General features: G+C 44.0%; 1 protein-coding gene across 3 annotated transcripts in view; it reads left to right on the top strand.

Moving 5' to 3' along the window:
• The window catches only part of robo4 (roundabout, axon guidance receptor, homolog 4 (Drosophila)), a 96,378-nt gene that overhangs the window by 31,821 nt on the left and 43,176 nt on the right, over window positions 1–21,381 (top strand). For all 3 annotated transcript variants that reach the window (XM_055660833.1, XM_055660831.1, XM_055660832.1), the window contains exons 3-8: window positions 9,755–9,912; window positions 12,318–12,438; window positions 14,131–14,269; window positions 15,686–15,813; window positions 16,679–16,803; window positions 19,321–19,546. In XM_055660833.1, coding sequence (XP_055516808.1) covers window positions 9,755–9,912; window positions 12,318–12,438; window positions 14,131–14,269; window positions 15,686–15,813; window positions 16,679–16,803; window positions 19,321–19,546 — 897 coding nt within the window. The remainder of the gene's footprint in view (window positions 1–9,754; window positions 9,913–12,317; window positions 12,439–14,130; window positions 14,270–15,685; window positions 15,814–16,678; window positions 16,804–19,320; window positions 19,547–21,381) is intronic.

Genomic DNA, 21,381 nt, shown 5'->3' with positions numbered 1-21,381 from the left:
AGCTTGCCTACGGCTGCCCTCGACTGCCTGTAACTAAATAGCGACCCCACTCCACTGCACTACAAGTTAAAAAGAACCATGCCGACCAGATTTTACTTGCGAAACATTTTTCAACATGCTGAAACATTTTCCGCGACCTAGCTGAGGCCGCGAGTATTCGGGAACTTCCTTCGAGCATGAAGGGGAGTTCCAGTGACCTCATAGGACCTCCTAGGACCAAGTGTCGACCATGCTGCGAGTTTGAGTCGAGGACAAACTAGTCTAAACTTGGAGATAAGGTCGCCGCAGTGGGACAGACCCTTAAGGAAATAAATGGTAATGATACAACACAAAGTTGCTAACCAGTCAGCGATTACACGGCACAGCAATGGAACATCACAGAAATAGCTCAAGTCTGTCACCTAAAGAAATATTTAATATGCGTTAGAAGGAATGTTAGAAATGAGCAGTCAATCACATCCTCATGTCGAGAGTCATACTTTGAGATAATGATCTATCACTCAAGTCTGTCAGCCACCCGCTATTGAAGAGTCTCAGGATAGCAATGAATTAAGACAAGAGGCTGTAAGTTCTTCAGCTCAAGGAATTGTTAAAAGGTTCAACAAAACACAGTTACAGGATCGAACTAACTGAGGAAACCAGTCAACAGAGTGAATCAGAATTACATCCGAAAAGTGCACTCAGTTGTTTTCAAAGCAGGAAAACAATGTTGAAACGAGGAACTGGAGATGCTGTTTTTTTTTCTAAAAGACAGTTTTAGAGAAATTCAAGGAGTTAGGCAGCATCTCTGGAGAACACAGATAGGTGATATTTCGGGTTGGGATCCTTATTCGGACTGATTATGGAGGGGGGGGGGGGGGGGGGGGGAGAAGAGAAAGCAGACAAATCCTGATAAAGGTTGATACAGGTAAGGGATGTTTTTGATGAGTAGGTGTGAGTCCAGGTTGGTTTTAATCTGTCGTTTTAATTCGAGGAGGGAGTTGCTGGTGGTGACAGACGTGAGGAGTGGGCCGGTAGGAGAGAGACCGACCGGGTTATTGCCTCCAGCGGCTTCAAGGTCGGCTGCAGGAGGCACTCTCTGGGCCTCAGAGGCTGTCGAGCAAGGAGATGGATGTTGGCTCACGGGTCTGCAGCAACCTGGGGCTTTCCTGGACTAGGGTAGACAAAAAATGCTGGAGAAACTCAGCGGGTGAGGCAGCATCTATGGAGAGAAGGAATTGGCGACGTTTTAGGTTGGGGCCCTTGGTCTGTAGATTAATTTGCTACTGTAAAGGGTCTGTCCCACTTTCACAACCTAATTCACGACCTCTGCCGAGTTTGGTCTTGACTCATACTCGCAGCATGGTTGTCACGAGGTCGTAGGAGGTCGTAGGTAGGTCGTAGGTACTCGTGGCATCAAGTAGGTCAGGGCATTTTTCTAGCCTGATGAAAAATGTCCACGAATAAAGAAGGTCGTGAATTTGGTCGTGAAAGTGGGACATGCCCTTAACTTCTCCTTAGTGTGTAGGACTTGTGTACGGGTGATTGTTGGTCTGCCCAAACGCTATGGGCTGAAGGGTCTGTTCCCACCCTGTATCTCTAAAAACAAAACAAAAACTAAAAAGTAAAAATCTGAATAACATGAGTATAAAACTATTCGGATTTCTTATCCCGTGAAAGAAAATCAAAAGCAAGATTTGATTTGTGTCGCTGTAAAAGAATAATGCAGGCTGTTAAGAAATCTGATCAGCAGCAGCTTGAAGCGGTTAATAACACTTTTGATCTGCCTTGGTTGTTGCATTGTCCCACTGTTGGAACTACTCATGCTGAACCCTATTAATCACATCAGAAGACTTTCTTCCTGTCAGCTTTGATTCTGATCTTTTTCATGTCCCATTGTCTCGGGCTGCTCTATAAAGCAAGCCCTTGTACTTTAAATGAATATCCAGGTACATCTCGTAAATCCCCGTCACACAACCCGCTGGCGCGTGGAGGTCATGCTCATTGACTGAATCCCACAATCCTTTGTGCTTGGCAACCTTACTGGAATGTTCTAGAATGAACTCTGCGCTTTCTTGGATAGACACACATGCTGGAGTAATACAGCGGGACAGGCAGTATCTCCGGAGAGAGGGAATGGGTGACGTTTCGGGTCGGGACCCTCTGAGGAAGGGTCACAGCGCCAGAGACCCGGGTTCGATGCTGACCTCGGGTGCTGTCTGAACGGAGTTTGTACGTTCTCTCTGTTATCCTTACACAGGATCATTACACAGGATCCCACCCACCCCCTGCACAAGGTCTTTCCAACTTCTGCCATCAGGCCGCCGATATAAAGTCCCCCTATCCAAGAAAAACATCCACAAAAACTCATTCATACCCATTGCCATAAACAGCTTAAATAAAAAAATGAACAATGGACAAATTAACCCTGACGCATAGTCACTTTACACGTATCCACAACTTTTATCTTGTCTATTTTTACAGTTTTTAATCTTTATATTTGCTTTTAAGATCGATACACACTGTGTGTGCTCGCAGAAATCTGTGCTGTATGACTGCTTATCAGTACATTGTCCTGTCTGTATGTTGAGCCACGTCAAAGAAGATTTTCTGTTACGACAGACAATAACGTTTTCTGAATCTGAATCTGAATCTGAATCTGAATCTGGTAGGTTTTCTCTGGGTGCTCCGGTTTCATCTCACTTCCCAAAGACGTGCAGGTTTGTAGGTTAATTGGCTTCTGTAAATAGCCCCTAGTGTGTAGAATGGAACAAGTAGGAGGTGATTGCTGGTTAGGGTGCAGTCGGTGGGCCAAAGGGCCAGTTTCCACACAGTATCTCTAAAACAAAAATGAAAACTAAACATCAATTTAAAACATCGTGAAGTCACTTTATATTGCTGACCCCTTTCATAGAAACATGGAAAATAGGTGCAGGAGTAGGCCATTCGGCCCTTCGAGCCTGCACCGCCATTCAATATGATCATGGCTGATCACCCAACTCAGTATCCTATCCCTGCCTTCTCTCCACACCCCCTGATCCCTTTAGCCACAAGGGCCACATCTAACTCCCTCTTAAATATAGTCAATGAACTGGCCTCAACCACATTCTGTGGCAGAGAATTCCACAGATTCACCACTCTCTGTGTAAAAAATGATTTTCTAATCTCGGTCCTAAAAGACTTCCCTCTTACCCTTAAACTGTGACCCCTAGTTCTGGACTTCCCCAACATCGGGAATAATCTTCCTGCATCTAGCCTGTCCCAACCCCTTAAGAATTTTGTAAGTTTCTATAAGATCCCCCCTCAATCTTCTGAATTCTAGCGTGTACAAGCCGGGTCTATCCAGTCTTTCTTCATATGAAAGTCCTGCCATCCCAGGAATCAGTCTGGTGAACCTTCTCTGTACTCCCTCTATGGCAAGAATGTCTTTCCTCAGATTAGGAGACCAAAACTGTAAGCAATACCACAGGTGTGGTCTCACCAAGACCCTGTACAACTGCAGTAGAACCTCACTGCTCTTATACTCAAATCCTTTCCATTCTCTTCCAAGTGCAGCAAAGGGCAGGTTAATGTCAGGCTCAGGGGCCTGCCTAATTTTTATTCTTCAATCTCTTGTGTAAGAAAGAACTGCAGATGCTACTTTAAACTGAAAATAGACATAAAATGCTGGAGTAACTCAGCAGGTCAGACAGCATCTCTGGAAAATGAATAGATGGCATTTCGGGTCGAGACCCTTATTCAGACTGACAGTCACGGGTCTTCAGTCTCTTCCTCATTTGATCAGATGGACAATGTTATGTCTATATAACCATCTTCTGCTGGCTGTTTATATTCATCTTGCTTCAAAGGATAACACACACGAGAGAGACTGCGATTGTAATCAGTTTGAAGGATATCAAATATCATTCACCAGCTACAAGTGCCATTCATCTTGATGATTTAGAGTTGCCAGGAAAGCAAAAGTGTGTTTTGCATTCCCTTGTGAGTGGAAAAGTGAATTCAAGGTCTCATTTTTATTCCTCCAGATCTATCTGTATTATGGCATTCTAAATCAGATCCACAAATCATTATATTGTCTCTTATCAATCATAACTTTGGACTTCAGCTTGAAACCAATAGACTGAGAAATCTAAAATAATAGAATTTTACTTCAAAGGTAAAAATACTCACACATCACTTGCATAATCCATAATGATTGGGTCACGGTGCGAGTTCCATCTTCAACTTCACCGACGACACCAACGTTGTTGGACGAATAACAGATGGTGATGAGTCAGAGTATAGAAGTGAAATCGACCGATTGACCAAATCGTGCCAAGATAACAACCTGGTTCTCAATATCAGTCTGGCCAATGCACTGATTGTGGACTTTGGAAGAGGAAGGATGAGGACCCACAAGCCTGTTTATATCAGCGGGACGATGGTGGAGAGAGTCAAAAAAGTCAAATTCCAGGGAGTGCATATTTCCAAAGATCTTTCCTGGACCCAGCACAATGATGCAATCATAAAGAAAGCACATCAACGCCTCTACTTCCTGAGATTACAAAGTTTCGGTATGTCGGAGAGGATTCTCTTGAATGTCTACAGATGTACAGTAGAGAGCATAATGACTGGTTGCATCAAGGCCTGGTTCGGCAACTTGAAGCCCAGGAGTGAAGAAAACTGTGAACACTGCCCAGTCCATCACTGGCTCTGACCCCACTGTGTGTGTGTGTGTGTGTGTGTGTGTGTGTGTGTGTGTGTGTGTGTGTGTGTGTGTGTGTGTGTGTGTGTGTGTGTGTGTGTGTGTGTGTGTGTGTGTGTGTGTAAGAGTGGAATGATTCTAATGGTATCTCGATCTAATCTTGGCGACAAGGACTTTCAATAGGTTTCTGTTTATGAATGAAGTTTGCAGTTATCACAAAATATTAGTACACAATCCTCAAAATCCCACTTCAACCATTACTCCCGTAGCTAGCCACATCATTTGGCAGCCACAAGGATAATTGCAAATTGTAGTGGTAATTTGATCTGATTTTTTATTTGAACTGAAATGCTTTGAGCCGTACAGCATGGTAACAGGCCCTTCAGCCCAGCCTGCTCATTCCGACCAAGATAGAAACATAGAAAATATGTGCAGGAGAAGGCCATTCGGCCCTTCGAGCCTGCACCGCCATTCAATATGAACTTGGCTGATCATCCAACTCAGTATCCTGTACCTGCCTTCTCTCCATACCCCCTGATCCCTTTAGCCACAAGGACCACATCTAACTCCCACTTAAATATAGCCAATGAACTGGCCTCAACTACCTTGAAGATGCCTCATCTACCAGCATGATTCCAGCATGTGCAGTTGCTTGTATTTCTATATTTTAGAGATCAGTTAAACATACACAGAAGAAAAAGTTGTGTGGAGAAAAGTGTGGATTATTAAGGTTAAGATTTTAATATTTCAATTGGGTGATTTGGAATGCTCATTTCTTTTGATAACCTGAGAATTATTAACAACTAGCAATTTACCATGAGATCAAAGTCTGAAGAAGGTTCTCGACCGGAAAGGTCACCTGTCCATGTTTCCCAGATTTGACCTACTGAGTAACTCCAGCACTCTGTGTCCTTTTGTAATTTACCAAGAATACAATGGCACAGCGGTAGAGTTGCTGCCTTACAGCGCTTACAGTGCCTGAGACCCAGGTTCGATCCCGACTACGGGTGCTGTCTGTACGGAGTTTGTATGTTCTTCCCGTGACTGCGTGGATTTTTCTCTGCGATCTTTGGTTTCCTCCCACACTCCACAGACGTACAGGCATGTAGGTTAATTGGCTTGATGTATGTGTAAATTTTCCTTCATTTGTGCATGATAGTGTTAATGTATGGGGATGGCTCGTCGGGGCAGACTCGGTGGGCCGAAGGGATTGTTTCCGTGCTGTATCTCTAAAACTAAAAACTAAAACCAAAGAGCAGTAGTGTAGAAAAGTGGGGTGATATATACAGAGCGACGAGTTCAGTGGCTCTCATTTAGATTAACACTCAAAGTTTACTGCACAACCAATGTTGTCCTTTCAACCTCTCAGAACACTCTGTGCTTGCACGTTCTTTCCCCGAGGTGCACGGTGAGTGAGTGCTGGTGCCAACAGAGCTCATTACGAAAAATAATTCACACTTAATTTGTGCTGCAATTAAACAGCGTCCGATCTACATGAGTAGACCTTCTAATGAACAATATGCCAGTGATAGAGGATCTGACAAGGTGACAAGGCCCTCGTTAACGTTACAGCTTCCCAAAGGACTTGTTAGTCATTTACTGTGTCAGCCGGATTTTCCAGAAGAATAGTGGGACAAGGAGAGGCCTTGTCTCTAAACCGAGGCAGCAAATTGTGACATTTCTCAGGCATGGAAGGGGGCAATCACTAACCAGGATACTAAATGATGATTAAAGGGCCTGTCCAACTTTCACGAACTAATTCACGACCTTTGCCGAGTTTGCCCTTGACTCGTACTCGCAGCATGATCATCACAAGGTCGTAGGAGGTCGTAGCAGGCCGTGATGCTAGTCGTAGTCGTGGCATCAAGTAGGTCGGGGCGTTTTTTCAACATGATGAAAAATATCCACGAGTAAAAAAGGTCGTGAATTCGGTCGTGAAAGTGGGACAGGCCCTTAAGATTGATAGTTCCTGTTTCACAAATTACCTCGTGCTCAGCAGTGAGTTTTAAGTACGTGAATTACAATTCCTATTTAAAATTGATTTTTTATAAATTCTTTGTTTCAGTTTCTACTGTAATCCATTGTGTATTCTGGATTTTAATTCAAGCTTTGAAATCTTCTTCTTCTTCTTGCGTATGGCGTGCGCAGCCTAAAGTTGTAGGACAACTTGTTCTATTTGATTGCGCACACCGACCGGGTTGATTGCATTTGTCGAAACAGGGTGGACCACGTGAAGGTTGCAATCTCCCACCCCAAGCTTTGAAATGATTAAAAATGTTAGATAAATTACATTTTTCATTTCTCGACATTGACTGCAGAACAAGGTTGATAATTATAGTGCAGAATATTGTGGATCCACTTCAATTGATGCTTGACAGCCAACAATGTTGTGATGAAGGGTGGAGCCCATAGCCAGCAGTGGTACAACCTTCAAGGTTAGAAGCAAGTTGTGACTAGGATTCTTATCGACGTTAGCTAATTAAGAAGTGAAGAGCGTGGAATGGATTTTTTTATTGATAATAAGGACTTCACTATCAACAGGAAGTGCTAATTTGTTTCATGGCTAGTTAATTTACTTTTGAAGCGTATTTAATCTCAATATGCTCAAATGGAGCTGCCAATTTTCACACAGCAAAGATTCCAGGGTGAGATTAATTAGATTGAGATAATCTCCTTGTGGCTTTGACGGGGAGTGGTGGGGTAACTGAGTTTGATGAGGGGTTTAGTTTCATCCAACAGACAATGTATAATTATTTGACAGCATGCAATCTTGAACTTGCAATATTCTCCGCAATTAATTGTACTTTGGAAGCTAAAGATGGCAAAAAAAATTCTCTCTCTCCAGAAAGATTCCACCGATGATCATGAGATTAGTTTGAGCAGTTTACCTGATGCAGTGGTTTTGGGGTAGAACAATGGGAAATGTCTATTTCCAAAGAATGTTTCTTAAGCTTAACTTCACAGGAATTGTGAAGTGCTTCGCTTAGTTTAGAGATACAGCACTGAAACTGGCCTTCCGGGCACCGAAATCACACCGATCCCAGACATCATCCTGCGATCCCCTGCTCATTCACACCATCCTACATACACCAGGGACAATTTACATTTATACCAAGCGAATTAGCTTACAAACCCGTATGTCTTTTGACCAGTGGGAGGAAGTTGGAGACCCCAGTGAAAACCCTCAAAGGTCACGAAGAGATAGAACAAACTCTGTACAGACAAGTGCCCGCAGTCACAATCCAACCAGGGTCTCTGGAGCGTGGACAAAAATGCTGGAGAAACTCAGCGGGTGAGGCAGCATCTATGGAGCGAAGGAAATGGGAACAGGGTGTCTGGTGCTGTAAGGCAACAACTCTACTGCTGTGCCACCGTGCCGTCCTGAAGTGTTGTAATGTAAAAATGGAGCAACTAATTTGCGTTCATCAGGGGCATGATAAATTTCAAGATGAGCTCTGGAGCAGGTTCTATGGCCATAGTGCTGCCTCCTGTCAGTGTTCGCTGGCATGTTTAAGGCTTACCCTTGGACTATCTGCAGTTAAAATTAACTTTGATTTGTGCTTGTGTTATCAGTTGGGACTTCATATTTAATCAGGGCATAAGGACATAATAAGTAGAAGCAGGTAGAAGTCAATAAAATCATGGCTGGCCAGTTATCTCAGTGCCACTTACATGTCTCAAGTCCTTATCCCAACGATGGCACAGTGCAACGCCAGAGACCCAAGTTCGATCCTGACTTTGGGTGAAGTTGGATGGAGTTTGCATGTTCTTCCCGTGAATGCGTGGGTTTTCTCTGGGTGCTCCACCTTCCCCCCCACGTCTAAAAGAAGTGCCAGGTTGTTGGTTAATTGTCTTCTGTAAATTGTCCCTAATGTGTATCGGATGTGAAAATTTGATAACAGAACTAGTGCCAACAGGTGATCGATCGTCGGTGTGGACTCCATGGGCCAAAGGATCTATTTCCATACTGCTTCATTCAATCAATCAATCTCCTGATGTCTCCTATACTCAGCAACCACACGTCGATGACCATTCCATGTAAAGAATTGCAAAGATCCAATACCTGCTGGGGGAAGAACTTCCTTCTCATCTCTGTCCCAAATTGGAGACTTTGTACCTGGTTCTAGATGCCCAAACCAGGAGAAGGGTTCATCTTGCATGTAAGGATGGGATTATCTCTCTCTCTCTCTCTCTCTCTCTTCTGAGCTGTAGAGATGGTAAACCCAGTCTCTCTGCATGGGACAAATCGTCCATCCCAGAGTTTAGAAATTTCTGGGATCAAATTAGGATGTTTACTCCTCTGGGATGGGTAAACTAATGAGGCAAGTTGCGCTTGGGGAGAACATAAACCAGTTAGGATGTAGAAACAAGGAAACAAGATGCTGGTTTACAAAGTGAGACACAAAAGGCTCAAGTTAACTCAGCGGGTCAGACAGCATCTCTGGAGATGAGGAATAGGTGATGTTTTGCTTCTCTGATGAACATGTATACGTGACTTTCTGTTTGGGACCTTTAGGTATGTGCATGTATTCATTCTACCATTGTGAACTCTTTACCAAAATCACCTCCTTCAAGTTTTAGTGGAGAGAACAAAGTGAAATCACCACTAGAATTATTTAAAATTATAATTCGCCATTTGTTGTCATATGCTGACCCAAAACATCACCTACCCTGTCTCTCTCCTCATGCTGCCTGACCCACTGAGTTACACCAGCACTTTGTATTTTGCTCATGAATCCAGCATCTATAGTTCTTTGTGTCTCAATTTAGTAGCTAATCCAGCTTCCTGTCATTGCTAAATTCACGTAGACAAAAATGCAGGATTTTTTTTTGTTTACAAGCAAAATACAAAGAGCTCGAGGAACTCAGCCGGTCAGGCAGCATCTGTGATGGGAAATGGAGAGATGAAAGTTTTGGGACAGGACCCATCTTCAGACCGAACCACTGAGTTCCACCAGCAGTTTGTTTCTTGCACAAGATTCCACCATCGGCAGTCTCTTATGTTCCTTGTTTATTTTGTGAACCTTGTTCATGGTGCCTCTCTCTCCCCGGCGTTTGTTCGGTTGCGATGATGATCCTGTTTCATTTCAGCGCTCCGGGAGGAGTTCCGCCTGCAGCCCAGCAGCGTGGTGGTGGCGTTAGGCGAGCAGGCAGATATGGAATGTCTCCCGCCCCGCGGTCACCCCGAGCCAACCGTCACGTGGAAGAAAGACGGGGCACCTCTGGACGACAAGGACCAGCGTTACAGAGTGAGTCCACTGCTTGCCTACCTCCTCTGTTCCAATCACAGAGGGCAGTAATGTTAACATCCCATCATACTGTGGAAGGACTCGGATGAGAAGAAGTGTGCGGGAAGCAACTGCAGATGCCGGTTTACACTGAAGATAGACACAAAACTCTGGAGTAACTCAGCGGGTTAGGCAGCATCTCTGGAGAAAAGTAATAGGTGATGTTTCGGATCGCAACCATAAAGGCATCCCTGAAGAAATGTCACCAATTATTTTTCTCATGAGATGCTGCGAGACCTGCTAAGTTACTCCAGCATTTTGTGTCCATCTTTGGACGAGAATAAGTTGCTTTACCTGATATAATGGTATATGGACACACTGATCTGTTTTGTAGTAAATGCCTACTATGTTCCGTGTGCTGAAGCAAAGCAAGAATTTCATTGTCTTATCAGGGACACATGACAATAAACTCACTTGAACTTGAACTTGATGTCAAATGTAAACTTTCCATTAAAAAAAATTGAGCAAAGCACAAAGGAGGAATTGAGTGGATAGGTAGTAATTGTGGAGGGAGTGGATAGATGTTTATTCCCTCTGCAGATGCTGCCTGACAGCAGTCCTCCAGCACTATAGTCCTTTTTCACTATAATTTCAGGCAAATTGATACCAGTTATCGACAACCAAAGGTCAGGTTGTATCTTAGGTAGTCTCTTGCTTTATTCAAGGGAGAGTTCGATATAGCTCTTAGGGCTAACAGAATCAAGGGATATGGGGAGAAAGCAGGGACAGGATACTTATTTTGGATGATCAGCCATGATCATATTGAATGGCGATGCTAGCTCGAAGGGCCGAATGGCCTACTTGCACCTATTTTCTATGTTTCTAGATACATTGTTGACAGTCATTGGTAAATTTCTCATTGTTTATCTGTTTTAGATGGCCACTCTTTAGTGCAGTGGTTTACAGGATTATAATATAATATATAGAACAATGCAGCACAATAACAGGCCCTTCGTCCACAATGTCTGTGCTGAACATGATGCCAAGACCCTTACTTATCTACATGCATGTAACCCATATCCCTCCAATCCCTGCATATCCATGTGCCTCTCCAAAGGTGTCTGCTTCAACCACCACCCCTGGCAACATATACTGCCATTATGGCAACACTCACCACCTTCTGTGTAAAAAAATAAATTAAAAAAAAACTTGTCCTGTACACCTTCTTTAAAGTTTGTCCTTCTCATCTTAAACTGTTGTGCTGAGTGCAAGTAAGCATTTCAATGTCCTGTGTAGGACATATGCCAATAAAACACTTGAATCTTGACCCTTTTCCCTCCACTTGACTCTTGATCCTTTTTCCATCCTGGGGGAAAAAGGTTCTGACTGTCTACCTTATCTATGCCTCTCATAATTTTCTATCGGGTCTCCCACTACCTGCACTGTTTTAGAGAAAACAATCTTACTCACTCTAACCACTGCTTGTAGCGAATACCCCTGAATCCAGGCATCCAGTGGGAAATGTCCCCAGCTTCTAGTGGTAAGCCTTCCAATCGAGATCCCATTACTGAAGAAGGATGATACATTTATCACCACAATATTCCAGGCATGCCCTGTGTCAGATTCTGTCAGAGAGCCACACAGAGATTCATCTATTAGTTTTAGAGTCACAGCGCGGAAACAGGCCCTTTGGCCCACCGAGCCAGCGACGCCCAGCGATCACTCCGTACAGTTGCACTATCCTATACGATAATGACGATTTACGATTCTTACCAAAGCCAATTAACCTACAAACCTGCATGTCTTTGGAGTGAGGCAGGAAACCGGAGCTCCTGGAAAAAACCCACGCGGTCATGGGGAGAACATACAAACTCTGTATAGACAGCACCCGTAGTTAGGATTGAACCTGGGTCTCTGACGCTGAAGGGCAGCAACTCTACTGCTGCGCCAGGGTGCTGCTTATAATCACCGAGAGGAAACATTTCTGCCAGACCTTCCATTTGTTCCCTCCCTTGACTGCTACATATTGGATATACTTTCTCTATAGTAAGATTTATACTGAATTGCATGCAAAAATGAATCACTGTACCTAGGTACATGTAACAATAAATTACCATTGAATCACTATGAATACGAATGATACACACTGTACTTTGATCAGCGGAAGAGCTGTGTAGATCTTTTCCTTATTTTAGAAATCCATTGCTAAGATCTGTGCAAATTTCCCAACAACAGGATATGCCGTTCACTTTAAGGGAAAAATTGTGAGTTTATTTTTAATATCTTTTCTTTTAAAGGCGAGTGAAGTTTTTCATTTGCAATCCTGCGTAGAAGCCTCTTCCGTAGTTCTCTAGAGAATACCACAGAAAGGCCCTTTGCTGTATCTGGATGTTTCTTTCGGTTTCACGTTCTTGTCTTGCTTACAGGTTACTGTCGGTAAACTCACCATTTTCTCCACACTGAGGAGTGACTCGGGAGTGTACATGTGTGTTGCAACAAACAAGGTGGGCCAGCGGGAGAGCAGAGCTGCCCGAATGTCCGTATTGGGTGAGTAACACTCGGCACATTGTTCACCAGTTGGTTTAAGAGTTGTTGTAAAGATTAGCGCAGGTTGAAATATTCGATTACTCCTTCCTCTGGTGGTGTTGATGGATAGCAGACAGGGAGAACTTGCTCTTAGAGTCTGGAATATAGAGCCATGCGACACAGAAACAGGACTTACCTTGTCCATGCCGACCAAGTTGGTATACTCGGCTAATCACATTTGCCAGCGTTTTTGGGCCATAGCACTCTGTAAACCATTCCTATCCTGACATATGTCCAAATGTCTTTTAGCAGCATAATTATATGCTCTTCCCTAGCTTCCAAATACTGTGTACCCTCTGTTTTTCTCTCAGTAGTGTCATGGGTTAGAAACATTGACTAGTGCATTTGAATATTTATTTTTGCTTTTGAAATGACCAGTAAATTATTATTTGCAAAAATGGAGCATTGGGGAAAAAAAATTCACCTGTTCAGATTCAGATTCAGATTCAGATTCAGAAAACTTTATTGTCTGTCGTAACAGAAAATCTTCTTTGACGTGGCTCAACATACAGACAGGACAATGTACTGATAAGCAGTCATACAACAAAGATTTCTGCAAGCACACACAGTGTGTATCGATCTTAAAAGCAAATATAAAGATTAAAAACTGTAAAAATACACAAGATTAAAGTTGTGGATACGTGTAAAGTGACAATGCGTCAGGGTTAATTTGTCCATTGATCATTTTTTATTTAAGCTGTTTATGGCAATGGGTATGAATGAGTTTTTGTGGATGTTTTTCTTGGATAGGGGGACTTTATATCGGCAGAAGTTGGAAAGACTTGTGCAGGGGGTGGGTGGGATCCTGTGTAATGAGATTGGCTTTCCTTTTGCCTGGGTGTGGAGTACTGATAATTGATTGAGTTTTGCCAGTTATTTTGCTTGCCTGATTGATGATCCGGGAAAGCTTTGATTTGTCTTTGACAGAGGTGAATTAATTCCAACATACCAAATAAATGAGTTATTTCTGACTGTAATAGTTAACAACCGTGCTCCATTCTTATCTTAGTCCAAACCTGCTGTCTTTGGCAAACTGACAGAACTACTGGCGATACAAGTGCTTGCTAACTCAGAGAGTTAAAGGTTGCTGACCAAGCGTTGCTGACCAAGCAGACCATGGGCCCAGCACCTTTCCACTACGCCACTCCATTGAGTCCTACAGCTTTATATTAACCTTACTGTGGTACAGACTGAAATACAAGAGAGCAAACCTGGGTTCTATTCTTGGAAATGTGCACATGCTCTAATGCATCTGCTCCGATGCATGGGTTTGACATTACCTCCTTTAGCCCAAATTTTAGAATCTGAACTTACCCTCTGTCAGCAACTTTTACTTATTGATCGACCCAGAATGCTGGAGCAACTCAGCGGGCCAGGCAACATCTCTAGAGAAAGGGAATAGGTGATGTCTCGGGTCGGAACCCTTCTTCAGAGTGGAGAAATCTGAAGAAGGGTTCTAAGCCGAAATGTCACCCATTCCTTTTTCTGACCCGCTCAGTTACTCCAGCATTTTGTGTCTAACTTCGGTAAAAATGAACATATGCAGTTCCTTTCTACACATTTACTCATACATGGTCAGGGAAAGGCGGGAGGTCTGGCTGACAGTGCCGACTGGTGTTTCTTGTGATGATAACCCTCTCGTCTTTCCTGCAGAAAAGCCAACCTTTGTTCAAAGGCCTAGTGATGCCACGGTGATGGCTGGAGACAGCGTGCAGTTTTCCTGCGACGCTCGCGGTGATCCATTGCCTCGAGTGGTTTGGAAGAAAGAAAACGGAATGCTTCCCAATGGGAGGTGAGTGCAGTTACTGAATAATCCACCCAGGAGAAAGATACTGCTCCTGGAAATAAACATTTACATATATATGTCTTGAGAATCGTTTTGTCTCACTGTCTGGGTGAAGAAGAGTTTGCACACAGCTTCTCGAAACATGGACATTGCGGTGATGAATGAATGAATGAATAAATCTATTGGCTAAGTGTATTCACATACAAGGAATTAGCCGTGGTGCTCCGACCGCAAGTGACAACATGACATACAGTGACAATTAATCAGAATGACGCATAAAACATTAAACATTAATAATAAAACATTATCGATTAAACATGTGAATTAAATAAAATACCAGAAGCAAAAGAAGGCTACAGATTTTTGGTTATTGAGTAGAGCTACTACTCGTGGAATAAAGATGTGGTTATAAGAGCTGCTTCTTCACATCTCCAGGGATTGGGAACCCAACACTGGCTCCATTTATGTGGAGTTTGCATACTCTTTCTGAAACCACATGGGTTTGATCCATGTGTTCCAGTTTCTCTCCACATCCCAAGGATGTGTGGGTTGTTAGTTTAATTGGCTGCTGTGAGTTTCTCCTAGTGTGTAGGTGAGGTGGAATCTGGGGTTGAGAGGTTGGGGCTTGGAGAGTTGTATTGCCATACAGCTCGGAAACAGACCCTTTGGCCTAACTTGCCTTTGTCGACCAAAATGGGTAGGAATAGGATAAATGGAAAAACAGGTGTTTGATTTTCAGTGCAGACTCTGTTAAAGAGAGATACACACCAAAAGCTGGAGTAACTCAGTGGGACTGGCAGCATCTCTGGAGAGAAGGAATGGGCGATGTTTCGGATCGAGACCCTTCTTCAGAATCTATTAAACAGAGGGCAGCTTCTGTGCTATATTTCTCTATGACTCTATGTCTCAAAGAGCTGAGAAACCATGAAGCACAGTTGCCATCAGTCTGAAGAAGGGTCCTAACCTGAAACATCACCAGTCTAGATAAGAGTCCCAACCCAAGATGTCCGTCCCTTCCCTCCATAAGTTCCTCCAGACCGTTTAATTTTGCATCTTCAGTTTCTTGTGTCTCTGAAACACAGTCACTGTCGTGATGTAGCAGGTGCAGTAGTCAGCTTACTGAGGGATAAGTGACCAGGAACATCTGGGCGAGCTGCACATCATCCCATGCAATGGTTGCTATTTACCCGAGTGGGCTTGACTCAATGCTTTACCATGATAGTGCAGCACATTCCCAGTAAGGCAGTATCGTGCTGGATCTTCACTGTTGGTTGTTGCATTCAGTCAAAAACCCATCTCGCATTTATGTTACTGAGTGGTGGTGGAAGGAGCAGAGGTGTATATTTCGTAGCAAGGTGGGTGTTGGGAGAGGAGTGTAAATTGATTTCCCCTTCTGATCAAGCCGGTGCTTTGGTTCAACAGGTACGAGGTGAACTCTGATCACACAATAAGGATTCATTACACAACTGCTAGTGACTCCGGTGTCTACACCTGCCTGGCTGAGAATGCAGTGGGTTCAGCTGCTGCCTCTGCCTCGCTCACAGTACGAGGTATGTGTGAGTTTGCTATGGTTCACCCTGGGCAACGAGTAAGCTGGTGGAGTCAACTGGAACCACACCCAGTCAGAAGCAATGGGGGGAAGAAATGTATGATGTAAAGCGGATATTAGCCTGAATTATGTGAATAAGTGGCTCTCCATGTTCTAACTGGTTAAAACAGTGAAGTAGTGTATTGACAGCAGCAATTTCTGCTGATATACTTATTTTTATTCACATACTATATTAATTAGACTCAATTGATAAACTGCCTAACTTCTCTTAATGGGAATGGGGCCAACAGGTTGAGGGGAGAGCTGATAAAATGATATAAAATGACAATAGGACAGGTAGTCAGAACCTTCATGTCAGGGAGGAAATGTCAAGGGTAGGCGGGTAGGGCCTTAAGGTCAGAGAGAGGAAGATGTGTGGGGCAAGTTGTTTACATAGAGAGTGCTGGGTATCTGGGGTGCTGCCAGGGGTGGTGGTGGAAGCAGATATGACAGCAGCATTTTGATTGGCACATGCATACTGTATGTAGGAAATGGAAGGATATGGATCAGATGCTGGTAGGGGAGGTATGCTCAGCACAGATAGTGTGTGCCACAGAGCCTGTTCTTTCGCTACAATGTTCTATGTCCATTGATCCATTGCCAGCCATCAGTAACACCTTCCATGCATTCAGTCAGTGTAATCCTTTAGTGAACCAACTGGTCTTTTTCTGTCTTGCACTGTCATAGGTTCAATATTTATGACCCCTCATGCTGAAGAGGCAAATAGAGTAGAAACAACAGATGATGGTTGGTGCGGTTGATCAGCATTAAATGAAACATAATTGTGCGTGACTGCTGTCATTGTGGCATGTTTTTATTACCTTCAGATGCTCTTGACACTGGTCAGAGGGAGAAACAAGAGGACACCCAAAGGCAGATGCTGGATGTCCGTGTACACCTGGCCAACATTACCATTCTTCCATCATCTTCGCATGTCCATCTCCATTGGAAGGTGTGCCTCTGATCTACTTACCTAATTTCAGGACGTTACCACTTGATTCTAGACACAATTGTCATGCACTTCACCATATTCAGCGTGATGCGATGCATATACTCTTGTGCTGCGTGCATAGTTTAGAAATCTAAGTATGTTTTGGAAGGTGTTCTCCATTATATCTGCAGTGAGCCAAGGGAGGAACAGCAGTGTAACTGAATGACCAAAGCATCCTGACCAGGTAATCCAGGGACATGAATTCCACCCAAGCTGCAGGAGAATTTTATATCACTTCAAAAAACAATCTCGAATAGAAAGCTAGATTCTGTGATTATTGACACAAGTGGAATATTGTAAAATGTATCTGATCAGCTAAATGGCTCAACGGTTTCTTAATTATCACATGTGCTAAGGCCCAGTGAAATACTTTTCCTTTGCAGACAGATCAGCAAGACTTACCACACATCAGCTAATCCCCCTGTTAGCACACAAAGTACAAAATAGCCCACTGAATCTATATGTAAGAGGTGTCATTTTGGTGCCATTTTACACTCCCAGATAATGGGCAGCACAGTGGCACAGCGGTAGAGTTACTGCCTTACAGCAAAATACAGCACCAGAGACCCGGGTTCGATCCCGACTATGGGTGCTGTCTGTATGGAGTTTGTACGTTCTCCCCGTGATCTGCATGGGTTTTCTCCGAGATCTTCCGTTTCCTCCCTCTCTCCAAAGACGTACAGGTTTGTAGGTTAATTGGCTTGATAAAAATGTAAAATTGTCCAAGTAGGCGATATGCAGAGTACTGCCCTGCCGACTACAAAATTCAGACAGTTCAGATACGGCTGTCCACCTTTGGAAAAGGGGTTTGCAATTCACCTGATCTAGTTTCAGCAGTAATCTAGTTGATGAGCAGCATTCACTGGCTGTCCCAGCAATGGCAACTGCCTGGGAGAGCATAAGATAAATAGCTTCCTCAAGAGTAAAAGTACCAATGGAGTGAACAACACGTTTAGTTTAGAGATACAGCTTGGAAACAGGCCCTTCGGCCCTTCCGGGTCCGCACTGATCAGCGATCTAATACACTAGTACTATCCTACATACACTAGGGACAATTTACACTTATACCAAGCCAATTAACCTACAAACCTGCACGTCTTTGGAGTGTGGGAGGAAAACTAAGATCTCGGAGAAAACCCACACACGGTCATGGGGAGAACGTACAAACTCCATACAGACAGCACCCGTAGTCAGGATTGAACCCGGGTCTCTGGTGCTGCAAGGCAGTAACTCTACCACTACACCACCGTGCCTTAACGCTTAATGCTTTAGCTGGCTTTTTCTTAGTATTTACTTTACTAATATACTCTGAAGTTCTACCTCTGGAGTATTAAAGTATTGCATCACAATGTGATGAAAATAACCTCACTTTCCAAGTCTTTATCAGCTTCTACCTGTCTCGCAGGAGAATAAATTAACTTGGTTCAACAGTGTAATGTTTGCCGTAATGAGTTGGTCGCTCACCTCTCCTGTTCCTTCGTTACATCGGAGTCAATAGTAATGTGGGAAAGGGTGCAAAATGGGTTATCCACTCATTCATTGGTGTCTCCCAGATCCAGCTCTTCATTTTTATATGGCATGATTGGATCTTAACATGTTCAGGATGATTATTGTGGATGATGAATGCAATCTCTGACTCCGTATCTGAAAGTGTCTGTATCTGAAACATGTGATGTCATGAGCTTTCATGAACTAACCTTCCTTCCACTGACTCCATAAATACCTAATGCTGCCTCGGCAAGGCCAACAGCACGATCAAGGACGAGTCACGCCCTGGTCACTCCCTCTTCTCGCCTCACCCATGCCAACCAAAGTGCTCCCATCTAAGATAATCTTATTTGCCCATATCCCCCTAAACATCTCCTACCCATGTACCTATTCAAGTGTGGTTGTAGTACCTGCCTCAACCGTCTCTTCAGGCAGCCTGCTCCATATACCCACCACCCTCCAAGTGAAAGAGGGAAGATCCCGTATGTGCGCTGGGCATGAGCCCAACCTGTGGCTGGATCCCTCGAATGTTAGCAGTGAAGTAATGTTCTATTTCCCACCAGCAGCTACCACCCTGATTACATTGGAAACGGAGCGTCTACAACGCCTTCATTTCCCCCAGGATTGTTTGTGACTCATATTTTCTCAAGCAGCTCGCAAGTACTTCAGTCCTAAGGCTGCAAGCCATGCTTGTTTAAACCGGGCACTGTATGGCACCCAATTCCATTTCACAGATTCGATTTCAAAAGTAACCTCGGATGCTGTCGACGTGAGAAGCATCACGACTTGGAATTACAGGACAAGGATCAGGATCTGGGAGTTGTGAGATACTGACTACTTCCCCTGAGCGAGAATAACTAATTTGGACTAATCCCTGTAATTCCACTTGATCTTCTCCTTTCATGCAGGTTATTAAAACCAATGCCCACAGGGGGCTGGAAGTAAGTTGTACTATGTGCATAAAACTCACTTGATTTATGCCCTCTGCAGGTTCTTTCACAGCCGCGGAACGTTGAGGGATTTAATGTTTTATTCCGTTCTTTGGTGCCGCTGAGCACGGACTGGACGGTGGATCAAGTTGCCGACCCAGAGGAACAGAATGCAGAGCTGACCACGCTGAGGAGGGGCTTCATGTACGAGTTCAAGGTTCAGGCGTACAGTGGGATGTTCTGTAGTCCCGACAGTAACAGAAAGCAAGGAAGGATTCCAGAGGAAGGTGAGAGCAGGACGGCAGATGGATGGATGCTGGTGTATACAACCACTAGTTACACCACAATAGGCCGGGGGATCGTAGAATCGAGGAAGGTGTAACATAGAAACATAGAACATAGAAATTAGGTGCAGGAGTAGGCCATTCGGCCCTTCGAGCCTGCACCGCCATTTAATATGATCATGGCTGATCATCCAACTCAGTATCCCGTACCTGCCTTCTCTCCATACCCTCTGATCCCCTTGGCCACAAGGGTCACATCTAACTCCCTCTTAAATATAGCCAATGAACTGGCCTCAACTACCCTCTGTGGCAGAGAGTTCCAGAGATTCACCACTCTCTGTGTGAAAAAAAGTTCTCCTCATCTCGGTTTTAAAGGATTTCCCCCTAATCTTTAAGCTGTGACCCCTTGTCCTGGACTTCCCCATCATCGGGAACAATCTTCCTGCATCTAGCCTGTCCAACCCCTTAAGAATTTTGTAAGTTTCTATAAGATCCCCTCTCAATCTCCTAAATTCTAGAGAGTATAAACCAAGTCTATCCAGTCTTTCTTCATAAGACAGTCCTGACATCCCAGGAATCAGTCTGGTGAACCTTCTCTGCACTCCCTCTATGGCAATAATGTCCTTCCTCAGATTTGGAGACCAAAACTGCACGCAATACTCCTGGTGTGGTCTCACCAAGACCCTGTACAACTGCAGTAGAACCTCCCTGCTCCTATACTCAAATCCTCTTGCTATGAAAGCCAACATACCATTTGCTTTCTTTACTGCCTGCTGCACCTGCATGCCTACCTTCAATGACTGGTGTACCATGACACCCAGGTCTCGCTGCATCTCCCCCTTTCCCAATCGGCCACCGTTTAGATAATAATCTGCTTTCCCGTTTTTGCCACCAAAATGGATAACCTCACATTTATCCACATTAAACTGCATCTGCCAAACATTTGCCCACTCACCCAGCCTATCCAAGTCACCTTGCAGTCTCCTAGCATCCCCCTCACACCTAACACTGCCCCCCAGCTTAGTGTCATCCGCAAACTTGGAGATATTGCCTTCAATTCCCTCATCCAGATCATTAATATATATTGTAAATAGCTGGGGTCCCAGTACTGAGCCTTGCGGTACCCCACTAGTCACTGCCTGCCATTGTGAAAAGGACCCGTTTACTCCTACTTTTTGCTTCCTGTTTGCCAGCCAGTTCTCTATCCACATCAATACTGAATCCCCAATGCCATGTGCTTTAAGTTTGTATACTAATCTCTTATGTGGGACCTTGTCGAAAGCCTTCTGGAAGTACAGATACACTACATCCACTGGTTCTCCCCTATCCACGCTACTAGTTACATCCTCGAAAAATTCTATAAGATTCGTCAGACATGATTTACCTTTCGTAAATCCATGCTGACTTTGTCCAATGATTTCACCACTTTCCAAATGTGCTGCTATCCCATCTTTAATAACTGACTCTAGCAGTTTCCCCACTACCGATGTTAGGCTAACTGGTCTGTAATTCCCCGTTTTCTCTCTCCCTCCCTTCTTAAAAAGTGGGGTTACGTTTGCTACCCGCCAATCCTCTGGAACTACTCCAGAATCTAAAGAGTTTTGAAAGATTATTACTAATGCATCCACTATTTCTGGAGCTACTTCCTTAAGTACTCTGGGATGCAGCCTATCTGGCCCTGGGGATTTATCGGCCTTTAATCCATTCAATTTACCCAACACCACTTCCCGACTAACCTGGATTTCACTCAATTCCTCTACCTCCTTTGACCCGCGGGCCCCTGCTATTTCCGGCAGATCATTTATGTCTTCCTTAGTGAAGACGGAACCAAAGTAGTT

The sequence above is a fragment of the Leucoraja erinacea genome, chromosome 32 (assembly GCF_028641065.1).
Source record: "Leucoraja erinacea ecotype New England chromosome 32, Leri_hhj_1, whole genome shotgun sequence".
Classification (NCBI taxonomy): Eukaryota; Metazoa; Chordata; class Chondrichthyes; order Rajiformes; family Rajidae; genus Leucoraja; species Leucoraja erinaceus.
Note: the sequence above shows the minus strand (reverse complement) of the source record. Positions and strands in the feature narration are given on the sequence as shown.